Below are 17,589 nucleotides of genomic sequence, written 5' to 3'. Positions count from 1 at the left end.
AACATTTTTAAAGTAGTATGGAAAAGACTGAATGAGACTGACAACAGGAAAAACAACAAAAACTAGTTCTGGTTAATACTAACAAATCTGTCCATGTAAACAAGTTTAAAATATAAATAAATGTAATTTACTTTTATTTTGGGGCTCTTTTCACATTGCTGGAGTTGCATGAAACTGAACCAGACCAAATATTACTCAGCTGCAGTGAAACAACAGCTAAACTCTGATCCAGTTTATATAGGTGATCATTCCCAGTAATTCCAGCACAGATCACATTTTAATATTAATGCTAATGTTTGGGGGCTGTTTTTTTTTAACTTCTAGGCAAAATTCCATTTGTATCAACAAATGTTCCTTCAACTATACAGCTACTTACTGCCCTTCTTTGGAAAAGAATGTAGAATTAATTATTAGTCCATTTGTGGCTCCTATTACTAAGATCAGAGCCCAGCTTTACAACACCGAATCAGCTTTAAATTATCAAATCTTACTTAAGTCTTCAGTATGTCTTCACTCAGGCAAAACTAAGATATTCAGGGAGAAAGTGCCCAACAACAGCTTCCAAATCTTGTCTGTGATTACCAAAAACACATGAATTACTTTTTCAGGCTAGTCTTCCCAGATTTTGGGAAACAAGCAGGCAAGCTATGTGAAGAAATATCAAAGAACACTCAGACTGCACGAAGAAATATCAAAGGCAGTTAACAGCTACCATTTACCTATTAAAAATTCAAAAGGGCTTGTTCGGAAGATTTTTTCCAATCGACGGCTGCTAGCTAATATGCACTGCTGCTCCTGACAAGTGTCATCTGCTCAAACTGCCTGAGGTGGCAGATATTGCCTTGCCCCACACCAGAGCAGCTCCCTGTGACCAGGGATGCAACGTGGGACAGGTGTGTTCCTTGGCATTGTGGGTTTGCATGGCAAGGTTTTGGTAGTGGGGGGGGCTACAGAGGTGGCTTCTGTGAGAAGAGCCAGAAGCTTCCCCCATGTCCAATGGAGCCAATGTTAGCTGGCTCCAAGACAGACTTGCCGCTGGCCAAGGCCGAATTAATCAGTGACGGTGGTAGCGCCTCTGGGAAAGCTTATTAAGAAGGGATGAGGGAGGCGGGGGGTAGGGTGCTGGGGGGAAATCTACACCAGAGAGAGAGGGAGGAGTGAGACTACGTGAGAGCAACAACTCTGCAGACACCCAGGTCAGTGCAGAAGGAGGCAGGAGGGGCTCCAGGGCCGGAGCAGAGGTTCCCCTGCAGCCCATGGTGAAGGCCACGGTGAGGCAGGCTGTGCTCCTGCAGCCCATGGAAGTCCATGGTGGAGCAGATCTCCACCTGCAGCCCATGGAGGACCCCATGCCAGAGCAGGTGGGTGCCTGAAGGAGGCTGTGACCCCATGGGCATCCCATGCTGGAGCAGGTTTGTTGGCAGGACTTGTGGACCCATGGAGAGAAGAGCCCATGCTGAAACAGGTTTGCTGGCCGGGCTGTGACCCCGCAGGGGACCCACGCTGGAGCCGGCTGTGCCTGAAGGATGGTACCTGGTGGGAGGGACCCACGCTGGGGCAGTTCGTGAAGAACTGCAGCCCGTGGGAAGGACTCACGTTGAAGAAGTTCATGGAGAACTGTCTCCCATGGGAGGGACCCCAGGCTGGAGCAGGGGAAGAGTGTGACGAGGAAGTTGCAGCAGAGATGTGTGATGAACTGACCATAACCCCCATTCCCTGCCCCCCTGCGCTGCTCTGGGGGAGGAGGTAGAGAAATCAGGGATTAAGTTAAGACCGGGAAGAAAGGATGGGTGGGGGGAAGGTGTTTTTCTGATTTGGATGGTAATAAATTAAACTAATTTTCCCAAAGTTGAGTCTTTTTTGCCTGTGACAGAAATTGGCGAGTGCTCTCCCTGTCCTTACCTTGACCCACAAGCCTTCCATTACATTTTCTCTCCCCTGTCCAGTGGAGGACAGGAGTGATAGAGGGGCTTTGGTGGGCACCTGGCATTCAAGCAGGGTCATACCACCACACTTGGCCACTCCAAATCCCTGCCTGGCAAATCAGCACAGATCCATCTTCATCTGTGGTTTCGGCTGTGAGGTGAGCAGCTGGAGAGCAGGTATGTTTTTACCTTTCCCTTTCCCTTCAACACTGGAAAGCACACAAACAGGAGCCATGTGTGTTCATGGCCAGAATTCCAGCTAAATGGATAAAGCTTAGATTTTCTGGAAAAAAATGGAAAACACACACTATTTGTTCAAAAATCTTTAAAGCTGGAACATACGGTACAAATTCCTTTTAAGAACGTCATTCAGTAGATCACCCCTGCTTCCATGAAGAAACGCAAAGACTACTTCCCTACTCATTTGCATCTGTAAGTATTCCTCAAAGTCCTCAAGATTATTTACAGTAGAAGGGCATCTAGTGTCTATTTAACAGTTACAAATGAGTAAGAAAAGCCAGAAGCATACAAATAATGCTGAGATATCCTAACAAGGGTGTTCTAAATTAAATAATTCCTTAAAATCTAATGCTTTTAAGAACTCTTGTTTTTAAGCACTTGTTTAAAAACACTTGTAACTCCAGTCAAGATTAATTACATTAACGCATAGATTAATTATACTTCATTAGCAATTTCATTATTACGGCTAACTTTATATTTATTTTTATTTGTGTGTCTTCTGCTATATCATGAATGGTGTAGCCTTCTAAAGGGATTACAGATTTGATGGTAGACCATCAGAGAGTTACAAAGGGCACAGGAACTGAGGGTCTAATCCTGCATCAGCAGAAACAGACCTGTTGCTGTACAGACCGCTACTGCACTGCCTCTCAGTTGAGGGCTGTGATCTGCAAGTGCTTTGCCTCATCATATTGTTGCGTAAAATCTGATCTGATTTCCATGGGCTGGGGACAAGAACAACTGCTGTCACGTTTACTGTATATGTGCAAAAGCAAATAAGCTGTTGGGAAAATCAGCTTTTCAGTGAGGTCAGGAGACCTTCCGCAGCACTCATCTCCCATTTATGAAATGGGGTATCTCAAGTTTCATAAACTGGAGCTACTCTACAGTTACAGAAAAGGTTTCTTCTCCTTTCTGCCAATGCTTCACCAAAGACCGGCACTAGGTCAGAGCAAAGCTCAGTATGCTGGTCACTGCCAGAAGACAGCCACTCACCCTTTGTCCTCCACCACAGCCACAACTCCTGGAAATAAGCCCCCACGTACACAGCCCTGGCACCCCTCCCCTGCAGCCCCTGCCCAGGCACTCCTCGGAAGGCTTACCGTTGGGTCGGACAGGAGGGCTGCGGACCAAAGGGCTGGTGGATAAACTGGTGAGTACCATAGCTGCTGTTACTTTATCCATGTCAAGTTCTTCTGAAGATTTTCTGAAACAGTGAATGGGAGACAGGAAACACATCAGCAAATATTTAACCTTTTTTTAGTAATTTTTTTTTTTTAATACCAGCCCAAACCCTACATCAGCATGACACAGTAGCAAAAGCAAGCCACCAAATACAGTGCTCAAAGCTTTTGTGTATTCTGGCAACCTGAGCTATCAAGTGGCTACTTTAAGCCAACCAGCTCAGTATAAATAGGAAAAGCAGTGAGAAGAGAATACATCTTTGTATAAAATTGTCAGTATCACTATGACCCTTCATAAGTTTGACTCTGTTCCTCCCTCACCGCCTCCAGAATTTCAGCTATTCATGTTCTAGGTGTGTACATAAGAAGTTTTTTTCTTGGATGAAGACACAGAGGTGCAAACCCAAATATGATTACTAGTAACATTAATGTCATATACTACTCACTGTAGGGTGAGGAAGAACTATGAACTGGAGCTAAGGGATACAATTTTTTCTTTGTTGCTTCTGCTTAATGCTATTAACCTTCCCGTACTTTCTCTGAAAGACTGATACTAAATTTTTCCTTGCCAGATGTTAAACCAACTATTTAAAATAGCACACTGGCAGAAAACCAGGGTAGGGGAAAAAAAATATTATTTTTTTGCAGGTGTGATAGGCACCTGAGCCAGTAAGATGGCACAGTGTGAAGAGAGGGACCCATTGCTGCCTTAGCTTGGTCTTGCTGGAAGCCTGCCATAAGTCAAAGGAGAGGGCATGAGCAACAGGTAACAAGGGAAGGGAGGGCAGCCAGCTTTCCAGGGGAGTGAGAAGAGGATTTGGAGAACAATGGATGTTGGCAGAAACCACGCTTCAGTGACCCATCGCTAAAGGAGTCACATTTTCTTTAGACAATGGAGGATTCACTTTGTCTGTAAAAATGTGGATACTATTACTTTTTCCACCAAAAGTAACCTCTTCCTGACAATGTAGAGTTTCTGAAGAGTGCACGTACCAAAACAGAACTACTAAACCCACTAGGTTTAGCAGACTTTTGCTTTTCATCCTTCAGGGACAGCGGAATCAAAGCAGACAGCTTCTTGTAAACATTTGCTTTCAACCAAAGACTGGTCATCCAAGACCATCTTCTCATTTACTAGAGACCAAGTTAAATTTGTTCTTACAAAGGACACTTCCCCCACCTCGATTCTGCCTTGTGGGGTTTCTATAATTTCCTCTGTGACTTGCCAGGATCTCTATTTAACTCATCAGGTCGAGTCTTTATTTAAAGCCCAATACAAGAAGTGTTCAGCTACCTGATGCTTTCCATCAACTGTTGATTGGTAAGTCACCAAGAAGAACAGGACAAGCTGGCTGCAATCCCCTCTCTAGAATCCCATTTCACCCACCAGGTGAAAGGCTCACGAACTGGCAACTATGCTACAGTCAAAACCTCTTGGTATTTTAGTGAACAAACCTCAGACTTGAGGTTCACAGCTGCTTTATGGGTGATGCAAGGACCCATGCAGGTGCCAATGAACACTCTCCCATGCCACACAACAGCTTAGCTCTCACGACTGTCTTTTGCAACGTATCAGTGCCTGGAACCAGAACGCTGATGACGGTACCTGCTGCATTCTGTTTATATCCATAGAAACCCTCCGTTCCTTCAGCCAAAGCTTTTGCAAAGAACGCAGCAGTCATATGCTCATCATCAAGTACTGGAAATATCTTGGATACCTGCTATAATCAGCCAATACCTGAACCTGCCACCCATCAGGTCCGTCTGCAAAGGAGTATTTCACTCAGAATGCCAAATTCCTCAGGGCTCAGAAGACCTTTCCTACAGGATGACACGGAGATGCTACATTTTCTGGAGATCAGCCCTGCCAGATGATTTTCCAATTACCCAATATCCTAGTACGAAAGACCACTCACTGAGAAGAATTCAGCTGCTCTGTAGTCCACTCCTGAAGACTACACCGACTGTACTCCTTTATCCAGCTGTGGGTGAACCACTAATATTTGCACTTTGGCAACATATGAGGCCAAGATGACCACAGGTTCCTGATATGCTGGAGAAGCTGATCCCCAGTGTCTGCAATCAGCCCTCCCAACAAGGCTCTTCTGTGTGTGTGGCAACAGGACTAATATGCTCCCATCCAGGCCTCTGCAGAATTGCCAAATCACACTACAGCAGTTGTTGCAAGCGTTTGCCAAGTTGGTGCCAAGATGTCAGAGTCTACACCTAGAGATAATGCCAAAGTTCCTCCAAATAGTCTATAATTTTAACTTCTTCCAGCTCTTCTGTCTTGATGGTTGTCCCCCCACCACCAATGACTCAGACTGATGCTCTGAAAAACTAACCTTTGCTCCAAATCATTTTGTCAGTAATGCCCCAAACTGTCAGCATTGGCATCCATGTCTAAGATGAAAGTTTTCACAGGTAGGCAAAGGACAGGAACCATCATAAGAACCCCTGCTGTTTCTAGCCATGCTAAAACCACACTCTTGCAATTACTGGAATGTTTTTTTCTACCTGATCCATTTTAACAGGTTTTCAATGTGGAAAGCCCCCCAAAATACAACTCTAGACATTTTCTCTGCCCATTTTGAATCATAGTAATTTTTACTACTTACTGCTCCTCAGCTGTATCCAGCAAACAAGGAATGCTCTGCTCGTACTTCCCAGCCACAAGAATTTTAGCAGCTACAAGCGCTGGTTTATGTGACTCTGCTCCCAAACACATTTTTACAGTTTGGCTCATAAATGTAAACACACATATTTCATATGTCACTCAGCCAGCACCGCTGCCCCAGCAGCAGCCTTCAAGAGAGAGGCAAAGCATAAAACTGAAGACAGGCACCACTTAAGCCATCTGCATTCAGTCAGCATCAGATGTGAATCGATGCTTTAAGACTGCTCCAGTCTTCTCCAGTTTTCTCTGCTGGAAGGTTGAACCTGCACACAGGCATTCAACAGTATTTGCACTCAGTGGGGAGAAAAACTTGTTTCTTACACATCAATTGCTCACAAACCATTTATACCACCATCGCTAAGGTGATTTTCTGCAGACTTAAGTTATAATCCCTGATGTTGCTTATACTGTTATTAGGTGTAAGGAAATGTGAGCCAGTTGCAAGATCACCTACTACATCATCTAACTTCTTCCTTCCTCTGATGCTTCGCTGCAGTCTCCAAATGCCACCTCCCAACTTCTGGACAGATATATTTGTATCAGCCCCGTCTGCATTTGAGACCAAGCAGTTTTGAATCCTTCATTTCCAAGTCTTTGTAAATCCAGCCAACAGGTGAGCTATAATGAACCAGCTGAGACATAAACAGCAGAAACTAGAGGACCCTGGGGACAGATCTCTTTACCACCACCCCACGTCTCTCGGCTTCATGTCTCCCACTTTCTCAGCAGTGAGGATGCTTTCACTTGATCCCTGCAATACACTTACCCAGCCAGCCTTGTATTTAGAATTGTCCTTTTCTTTAATACCCAAGCTCAAATTAAACTTAGTTACCACCTTTACTCTTTCCCAATCCTTTCCTTGGTTTTGCTGATGAATTTACTGCTTTTTTGATAATCATTTAATGGTTTTAAGAAAATACCACATCTTCCTCAGTCAGAGCTCTCTGTGAGGAAAAGCTGGGTTTAAGCTTCAAAAGATGAGCAAAAGAGGATCCAAGACTAGTCCAAGGCTACGCCAAGTGCCCCAAACCAACACAACCTCCAATCTCCTACTGTCCCATTTCCTCAGCCAGCGGCTGACTCCCTTTAAGACCTGTATTTCCTTATGGGACTGAATCCGTGGTTTAAGCTCTTGGTGAGATTCCTCCCTACTAGCAACTTTCTGGTGAGGCTATGTCTTCCTGACCTCCCTTTGGGAAAGGTACACAAGTCTTCTGGCCACACTCACCTTAATACTCTCTAGTAAGTGTTATTCCCATATGGACACATCTATATCACACCTCTGTTTTTTCTTCTATCAGCCACACCATCATCTATCGTTGGAACTTTTTTTTTTTTAACTTTCTCCCAATAAATCCTAATTTTGTTCTAGTTTTTAAGTCTTTAGTCTATTCTTTATTATTTGCCTGGCCTAGATCAAAAAGCCTGCAGTTCTTCCTCTTGGAAAGAGTGCACCTTAGGTCAGTACTTTATCCAAGCGTATTTTAAGGGCCCTGGAGAATATTCTTAGAGCAGAGAAACTGGTAATGGTAGCAGATGGTTTGATAAAACTGACCTTATTAAAAAACACAACTAAGTTCATTTTAAGCAAATAAAAAATAAAACCAAGACACATTGTTTTTCCCTGCTCACCACTCCAAAGCTTTCAGTTAATTCTCTGACCAGCAGCCTCTAACTCCAATGTTCAAACCAGTGAGGCACCAGTTCACCATACGGAAAGTGCCTTCCTGTGCCCCAGGACTGTCCTGACACAGCCCGAGTGTGGACCAGGCAGTGCTTCCTCACCAGGGCCCCAGTCCCACGGAGAAGGTGGGGGGGGGGGGGGGGGGGGGGGGACGGGACCTGGCTGCAAGGGTGTACAAACTCCAGCACCAGGAGATAAGGCCATGGAGAAGGGAAAGGGAAGGATGTTTCCAATTACTTCAAGTGGACGTTGGCTACAGAAGCTGATGGTCACAGACCCGGCTTTATCCGCCAGAACCACATCCCCCTGCTGTTCCAGCACTGTTGAGCTTGCCTTTCCTTATCCTACTTTCTAAACAATAACCACCTAAAGCCCATATGCCCTAAACATTCAGATTTATTAAAAGGCTTACACATTCTTCTTTGTTTTGGCAGAGGCATGTGTTTACCTATTTCTTACTATCCTCACCAGAGGGACACAGTAAAAAATAAATAAAATAAAAAAGTGTAACTAGAATTGATCAAGAACAGTGACAGTCAAGCACAAAAATGCTAATATGATATGCTAGCTGGCTACTGTCCTCCACCCAAAAACTGACTTATGACAGTGGTTCACAAAACACCCTGACCTTTTGCTAAGGAAGTACCATATAAATATGTATGTATTAACATGCCACAACTAGGACAAAATAACAGTATATTTAGATTGCTCTCTCCCTCCCATACTGCTAAATGCTCATACAGAGACTTCTGAAGCCTCACTCTGACCACCTGATGATAGCCACATCGCACTGATGCCATCATACTGAGCACTGTATCAATACTGATAGATAAACATGTTGTTACAGGCTTTTGTACACCACAAGTATGATTCATATCATATAATGAATCATTGTAATCGGTGTACTAGTAATAGCAGATGTACTTCTAGAAGACGTAAAAACCCTAAATTACATTCTAAAGGTAAAATGAAAAGATTTAGGTTTCTTCAATTAATCATTAATGGCAAAGGCAACATCCTAACAAGGAGCTAGCAAGAAAAGACATGCCTGTGGCTGTGACTCCACATATCTAAAGTAACTACAATCACTCCTGTTTTGAGCAAAGATCTACAACCATCATGCTGCAAAACATTCTTAATCAATAAAATACCTTACATTCACAGTACTACTTGGTTACCATCTAACAACTCAAAATACTAACAGTACAGGTAAATAAACAATTGTGCTTGTTGCTGTTATGTTTGGTTGTTGATTATGAAGATTAAGAATTTACCCATTTGCCCAAAGACAAAAGCAAAAACTACAGAGAATGATCCATATAAACAGCCTAAGGTCTTCAGCACTCTTTGTTAAAAGCTGTAACTTTGCACAATAAAGCAAAAAGAACAGGGAAATCTTTTCAAAGATTATATTAAATCAGTATAGTACTATGACAACACATCTGAAAACATGAGAGCACTACTACTTACACATCTAAAAAGAGAACTAGTGTTTGATATCTGAAGCAGAGATACAATAATATGGTGCATAATTAGAAGCTAGGGATTTCTGCCTTTGCTCATCGTGGCCAAACATAAAATTTATGTTTTCCATACTAACTTTGTGTAATTTGCAGACTAGCTCATATACAGAGTAACTGGCCTTTCTTTGCCTGTCTCTGCTGTCTTTGTTATATACAAGCGAATTTTTTGGATACTGACAGCTACTAGAAATTAATTATGATCAAAATCTTTATTATACTAATACAGGAACTTTTCTTCTAAAAAACACGTATACCAGAACTTCTCAAGGAGAAAAGAAAAATGCATCAAAGCTCACGTCAAAGCTCTCCACCTCCTCCTGGCCAAGCTGACAGATTTTGCAATTCAGTTATCCAAAGGACCTTTGGAAGTCTGGCTGGTGTGTTAGAACCCAAGAAAAGTTGATAAAAGTCATCAGTAATGCAGATACTGACTTTCTATTTGGACTGTAATGCTTTAAAGGCAATAAAAAGCCTTTAGAAATTAGTCATATCAGATGGGAGACATTCACAGAGTGGTTCTCAGCATCCTAAAGTAGAAAACACATTTAACAAGAATTGAAGAGAAAGTGGTGTGTAATGCAGGCATGTTGTCCAAAGTCTTTTAACTCACATCAAACTACACATCACTTTCCACTGCTCCACGAAAAGAGTATTCTGTAAAAACAGGTATTTCTCTAGCTGTTATCACAAAAAGCACCGAAAGCTGACAGAAAATAATCCATTCATTTTTACACCATTTTATAGATTTAAATAACCAAGAAAACACAGTATTTCGTTCCAAAAGCTGGCTGAGATACTCTCCCATAGACAGGGGTCTCACCTGTCTCTTCCTCTGCTGTCCCTGCCTCTTCCTCCGGCTCCTGGACAGCAGATAGCTTCCCAAGCCAGGCGAGTCCCTGGGAGTGCCTGGAGCATCCTTTCCCAGTGCCCCTCTCCCCCCTATTAGAGTACAAGCTAGGATGCTACCCTGACTGCTCTTTAGTCTGCCATCACACCAGACCTCTTCGGGGAGTGCTGGCAGAGCTGCACCAGCAAAAAAAGGATGCCAAAGTACTGTGATTTCCGCTGTCTGGTGTAAACACATCCCATGGACACGTTCTGCTGCTGCCATTCCTCTGAAGCTCAGCGGCAGGATTAGCTGCTTTGCTCTCTAAGACTCCCCAGAAAAGTTTGCTTAAGGCAAAGCCTGCAAAACAGATGGAAAATGACTTTTTCATAGAAGTCTTTTTATCACTGCTTAAGCAACTTGCCTGACTTCCTTAATGGCAAATGAAATTTCAAACCTATCCAAATGTGAAAAGTATTGAACTCTAGGTCTCACTCTCCGATTTACAAAATACAGGATACAGCGTGCTGGGGGTGGAGGGAGAGGATGGGCAGTAAAACACTGCTATCATTATTGGCAGGTGATAAAATCTACAGTTTTTAAATGCTCTGCATAAATGGGAACAAACCAAATTCAACACTGGGAGATAAGCTGCAGTTTACAAGAACAATTTATTCTCTATATTGAAGAAGTTGATACAATGAATCATTTTTACTTTTCAAACAGCTCCAACATATCAAGAGAACTTATCTGGCAAAGAGCCCTCAGGGCAACAACAGAAGCTGAAGTAGGAATATGACATAGAAATCATCTGCTTCAGAACACAGCAATCAAATAAATGGTAATCACTTGATAGATTATGAGTGCAAAGCAAAAATTATATTCAAAAAGTAGCAACAGAACCCTTCAGAGATCAGTTATCACTTATGGTCACGCACAAACCTTTAAGATTTTCTGGGAAGATTTCTGTTCCCTCTCCTCTCCTTTAAAGGCCACTTGCTGATGCAATAAACCAGTCAGTCTCTACAAACCAAGTCTCAATAGCACCCTGAAACAACAGACCAATTATTCCAAATGTTGTCCAAAATACTCAAGTTTCATCCCTTGCCTGCCTTTGTCTTATGCTACTGTTCTAGCTTGTTCACATGCACGTCTCCTTCGCCCTCATAAATGGAATCGCTTTGATGGGGTACTGTTTACCAAAAGTAAGTTTCACACTTCCGACACTTTCCTCAGGGAAGGGGGCTGGATCACTTGCTACAATGCCCAAGAGGTACTGTTCAATGCAATACAAATTATCATGCTGAAAATGGGAAAAGATGGAAAAGCAAAAAAAAAAACCCAAACCCTGAAGGTCCCAGCCCACCAAATGTAACAAGAACTGTGCCAAGAAGCGCTGTGATGTGCTAAGGGGACAGCTTGATGTGACCTGATAACATGGAACTAAGAGAAGACACCTTGTCCCTCCAGGTAGCTGGTGTTCCCACTACAAGGCCTGCTGCTGAAGGGCAGTGCCATTTGCCACCCGCACCTGGCCCCCACAGTCACAGCCACCCAAACACTACTACATCTGATGTCTCTTTCACAACTCTCACTGAGCCTTTCGCAAAACTGTTTTTTACATAAATCTTCCTTAACTTTTCAAAATTATTTTACCAGTGATTAGCTGAAGATATTCTTACAGCAGATGCTATGGGAACTTTGTCTTTCCCAGAATAAAGTACAAAAGACAAGGCCAGAAATGTTTTGCTCTGCCTTCTTTTACCCTTATCTACTGCGAACAGCATTATTCCCATTTTGTATGAATTTAATTCTAACATTCTCAAAATCTGTTTTATAGTATCAATGCCTATATACAGTCCTAACATATCTATGTGGATAATTGGTTTAGCACAATTTATCTCTAAAAAGCTGCTGTAAACCAACTTTAAAACAATACTTAACTGCTTTTTCCCCATCCACACGTTAAAATATACATTTTTTTTCTAATACAATACACATTGATGAAACACTTGAAAAAAAGCCTACAAGTTTTCCTCACCAAATCAAAAAGCCACAAGTAGGCTGTCCTGTTGCTACATATAACTACTAATGGGAACAAGATAGTGAGCACTTTGCTGAAATCAAATCGGTTTCGAAACTGACCCAAGGAGTCAGTTTCTGTTTATTGTTAATATTTACATGTCAGTCTTTCTGAGCTTTCCAATTACTTATTTTTTTCAAGCTAGAAGAAAACAGAATTAGAAAGAAAAAACCACCAATTCTGGACAAAGCTGTCCACAGCTGCCAGCGCTCCTGAAAGAGATCTGGAGACCAAAGGCAGAAACCCCTCTAAGATGACCCTCTGCTTCCTGCCACGGTGAGATACACCCCAGAGAGTGGAATTTCCAAAAATTAAACCATTACGTCTATGGCATACATAAGCCAATAGGTCACAGTACTGTAAATTATCTTCCAGGGTCACCCTTGCTATTGCAGTGATCCAGGAGACACACACTATGGTTTACCTCACAACTGGCTGCGTTTTTGTCCTCAGTCTGTTAGAAACCTGTTTCAGAACTGGGAAGGCGTAGAGCTAGCTCATCTTGTCCTCTCCACTCCTGCCCTCTCATCTTCTCCATATCCTTGGACCAGTTCTGCAGGGCTATATTGACAACAGTACCTGTGATAGCTAGTTCACAGCAATTTTGTCTATGCACCCACATTCCGCAGAGAGCATCCCAGTATACCACTTCAGATGGGTTCTCTTTCCATTGCCCTGATCATCCTACAAGTCTGTGTTCATCTCTTGTTGATGTGAGTATATCCATCATGAACAGAACTGCTCCAAGTGTTACTGACATGGTCTTGCCCACATCGTCTACAAGGACAGTATTATTTCCCTGTCTGCTGAAATGTCTATGATTTGACTCACAGGGATGGCTGAGTCACCTGTAATGAACAATACTATCCCGCTGCTGTTCTCCATTGCTGTTTGCTTGATCACTTGTTTACAGCTAATGAAGCTGGAATTAATTGGTGCTAACAAACTTTTTTTTTCTTTTGAAAGAGTGACTAAAATGTTTCTTTCAAAATAAAGACAAAACCAAACACAACTGACATTTATCTTTACAGTCAACCTGATTACAGACCAGATTTTCATGATTTTCCTTTCTTGGTTTTCAATTTGTCAAGAAAGATCATTATTGAGATAACAGCATTCACAGATACATTTCAGGTAGGGCAGTAGGGTATACAGGGCAAGTATAAGTAATACATAAACTCACACACTCTATATGTGGGGCTTTTCAGGTCATTTGGTCCAGTACTCTGTGGCCAGCATTGACTGTCCTGGTTTCAGTTGAGATATTTTTCTTCTCAGTAGCTGGTGCAGTGCTGTGTCTTGGATTTGGTGTGAGAACAATGCTGATAGCACGCTGACGGGTTTGGTTCTTGCTGAGTAATGTTTATACTCAGTCAAGGACTTTTCAGTTTCCCAGGTCCTGCCAGCAAGAGGGCTGGTGGGGCATGGGACACTGGGAGGGGACACAGCCAGGACAGGTGACTCAAACTAGCCAGAGGGATATTCCATACTACATGGCATCATGCTGAGTATATAAACTAAGGGAAGAAGAAATAAGCAGGGGACATTCGGCATTACGGAGTTTGTCTTCCCAAGTAATCATTACGTGTGATGGAGCCCGGCTTTCCTGGGGCTGGCTGAGCACCTGCCTGCCCATGGAAAGTGGTGAATGAATTCCTTGCTTTGCTTTGCTTGCGTGCACAGCTTTTGCTTTACCTGTTAAACCATCTTTATCCCAACTCATGAGTTTTCTCACTTTTACCCTTCCAATTCTTACCCCCAACCCACTGCAGGGGAGTCAGTGAGCAGCTGTGGGGTGTTTAGTTGCCAGCTGGGGTTAAACCACGACACTGTTGTAAAGGAAGATGCAATAGGGATGTTCCCACGATCAATGTACCATCCCATTCCGACGAATTATGAACTTCCTTACACACTGTCACCAGATTAAAAAAACAGGAATAGAACACTCTAGCTCTTCCAACACACCTTCTATCAGCCAGGGCTCTGTATACTCTTCTGCATTATCCCGCTCCTTTGTACATTGTCCTCATGTCTGGACTCCAGCCATGTACTATGTATTAACTACAATCTAGTTAATATTACTCAGGAGATAAGTATTACCTTTTATCAGGTTTGATTTAGTTACTTCTCTGATTGTTCTGTTGTTTTCACACTACCAGACATGGACAGCAGAAGCTCTAAGCTCATGATCGCTTTATTTGCTATGACATCTCCTCCTATAAATTTCCTTTTTGATGTGAACATGCACAGTGACTTCAGTATTTCTTTACATCAAGCTCTTCCTATGTTTATCAAGCCACAGTTCAGGATATCCCCCATTGCTGAGGAAGAAAAGGTAAGAGGAGTTTCTGAGTATCATCTCAGTCAGCCAGACACCAGGCCACTGTTTGGTGTAATTTATAGCAACCCACAGTTGCTCCAAATTAAACATGAAAAATATCAAACAAAGCCCTCAAGGCTGTTCCAGTGGCAAGAAACTGCCTTCACCAATTCTATGCCATGAGAATTCAGGAGACAAGTCGATGTTCTGACTGACTGGTGAAGTACTGAAGAGCTAAAGAAGGATCGGGTCCTTCTGTTTTAGGAAAAAGCATGCTAGACTACAGACTGAAATAGATACCATCACATTAAAAAATACTTTCTGCAGTAAGTAAAACCATATTGCAAACACTCTATACCATACAATCCCTTTCCACTGTCTAAATTAATTTCAGGTGATGTCTAGTTTACCATTAGGCCTTTCAGATTTTTCAGGCAGGTTGGGCGTTTTTGTGATCTCAACCCTTTCAAAGATGCAAGGTTTCTGTTGTTTGATTAGCACTCGAGATCTGAACTTGACATTATGAACTGTGAAGTACCATCACCAGAAGATCTCCAGGCCTAATCAACACAAAGTACCTCAACAAGGCCACCAGGTCTTGAAACAAATAGGGCACAGATGCATCTCTTCTCTAAGCAATCTCTTATAAAGATTAAGCATATTTAAGCTACACACCAATCTTTCTTCTCACCTTTAAAACAATTGTTCAACCCTTTCAAAGTTCGTTAACAATTTCTTCCACAGGAACTAAATATAACCTCACAATGGCCATCTTCTCATGACTTAAACACTTGCTGCATGCGTATCAACTGAAGATATTTTCAAAATGGTGGATGTAAAACCAGACACTACAAAACAACTAAAATCTGTCAGCTCATTTGAGAAGATGCATGTGCAGTAAGGAAATGCCTCTGAAGCCTCTGGGCAGAGTAGGACCTACTGGGCATGAGCCAAAGGTGGCTGACACCACATAGCCATGCCAAAGCACCACCAGAGCTGCCAGCTGGTCTGTGGAAAGGTCAGGGCTTCCTAAGAGACCCCTGCAAGTATGCTGTATAGCATGTGCACGCAACTGTCCCAGAAATCCCAGGCAGGAATAACTGCCGAAGAATATTTAGGTATCTGTGTAAAGCAGAATGATTTCAACAAGAAAGTTAGAAAGTCTGCACCATCTGGACTATCTATTCTAGACAGCAGACAGTGTTCACTGATGTCAGGCACTAGACTCCATTACTATACATATTTCTTCATTACTCAACACTAACTACTGGACTGAAGATGCTCATCCTTAACAATTCCACTGATGATGACTAAAATAATCTCCTGTGGAAGGCCTCTCTTCAGTCCATAAACAATTAAAATTGTTTCCATATTTCCCAAGTCAGGATGTGTTCTTAGGGTACAATTTTCTAACTGGTAAATATCTGCAATGAGCAATGGTGGCAGATGAGTCATTATCTTGTTTCGTTTCCATTATTATTTACTAAGCATCCTGCATCCCAGATCACAAGAGTTAAAAATCACAAAACAAGACCTAGAGTTGTGCTTTCAAAACATCCATGGGCATGTGTCACAATGTGAAAAGTGATGTTTCCATGGACAAATCTGGCAACGTTGCAGTTGGGAATGATCATACTTGCTGGAACAGCACAAAGTGAAAAGACTGGCCGTGGCAGGGAAAACAGTACCATGCACCACTGCTTTGCACTACACTACATTAAAGACTATCAAGCAAGTTGCCGTAGTTCATTTACACTATGCAGCATAACTGTATCAGTATCAGACCTTCAGATCTACCTTGAACTAAATATGCATTTATTTTGGACCCCACCACTACCATATAATGTAGATTTATTCACTTATACACAGTTCTCACATTGAAAAATGAGCTGCACATGAGTGGTGATTTGTGACAACTATGAATACACAATAGTTTCTCTTTAAAGCCACTGGGGAGTCATTCATGCCCTCACAAAATTTCTTAGCTCTGGTTTCTCACCCTTGATCCCTTTCTTTGAGGGAAGGGAAAGCATTGCTGTTTTTTGGAAGGATCTAAATGAACAAAAAAATAATCAGTTTTCCTATGTTTGTTATGTTTTTAAAATACACGCAACAATCCTGGTGGAACAAATTGGACCTGAAGCTGGAATCTAATGCTGTGTAACTGAGACAACTGCTACAGAGTAATATCAAATCAAAAAACACAGGTTGCACAGTCAAGCAACTGGGTGGATAACACACCATTTGAGAGTGGGGGAAGCTTATATCTCTTAGTCTGCAAGTGGCAATATACAAAACACCTTCCAAAGTGGTAAAGGACTCAGAAAAAGCTTGAGGCAGCAATTACCACCTATGGTTCTATTGGGATGGTGGGAGATTTGGGCAAACTCGATCTGCAAATTATTGCTTTGCCCTTTTTTTCCAAGTAGTTTACCTATGATCTATATAACATCATTTTAGGAAACAGTAACCAAAATATATACTTACATTTTTAACGATATAAAGACAGAACTTCATAAAACGTGGAGATACTATGAAAAAGATTACGAAGTTCTATGAAACTTGTTTGTTTTTTTGGTAAACCACTGTAAGCATACAAAATGGTCAATCCAGGCGGATTAAAACTGAAGGGAGGTACCAGGAATATTTGTAAGTACTCCTGATCTAAATGTTTTTCCAAGATGCTTTTAACATTATGCATTCATTGTGCTGTATAATGTATTTGCTCTGAGTCCAGGGATGGGGGTTTTGTTGGGTTTTGTTTGTTTTTAATTACTTGAAAGCTTTGCATTTTAAAGAATTAAACTACTGACATAATATGCAGTAGCAGAAGAATGCATCTGGCTTAGCACTACTGCCACCTGTAGCGTTCTTGTCCTAAATTCACTCTTTTTTTCATAACAAGAAACTACCTCAACTGTGGCCCGCAGGTATCCAAGCAAAACTGAGAACACACGGCCAGACCTCTGGCTAGTACTGGGTCCAGCCTGTTCTCCAGTTTGTTCTGTTAGATGGAAACACTCTCCCTGGTAATATATATATATTTGTGTTAGTAACTGTTCATGAAGCCCTAACACTGCTGTACAGACTGAGTTACTGAAATTTGTTCTTGTAGATTTTCAAATTA

General features: G+C 42.1%; 1 protein-coding gene across 2 annotated transcripts in view; it reads right to left on the bottom strand.

Annotated features, from left to right (window-relative positions):
• The window catches only part of ZNF704 (zinc finger protein 704), a 98,779-nt gene that overhangs the window by 23,167 nt on the left and 58,023 nt on the right, over nt 1–17,589 (bottom strand). For both annotated transcript variants that reach the window (XM_056331711.1, XM_056331712.1), the window contains exon 3: nt 3,269–3,372. In XM_056331711.1, coding sequence (XP_056187686.1) covers nt 3,269–3,372 — 104 coding nt within the window. The remainder of the gene's footprint in view (nt 1–3,268; nt 3,373–17,589) is intronic.

Source organism: Falco biarmicus, chromosome 3, assembly GCF_023638135.1.
Source record: "Falco biarmicus isolate bFalBia1 chromosome 3, bFalBia1.pri, whole genome shotgun sequence".
Lineage (NCBI taxonomy): Eukaryota > Metazoa > Chordata > Aves > Falconiformes > Falconidae > Falco > Falco biarmicus.
Note: the sequence above shows the minus strand (reverse complement) of the source record. Positions and strands in the feature narration are given on the sequence as shown.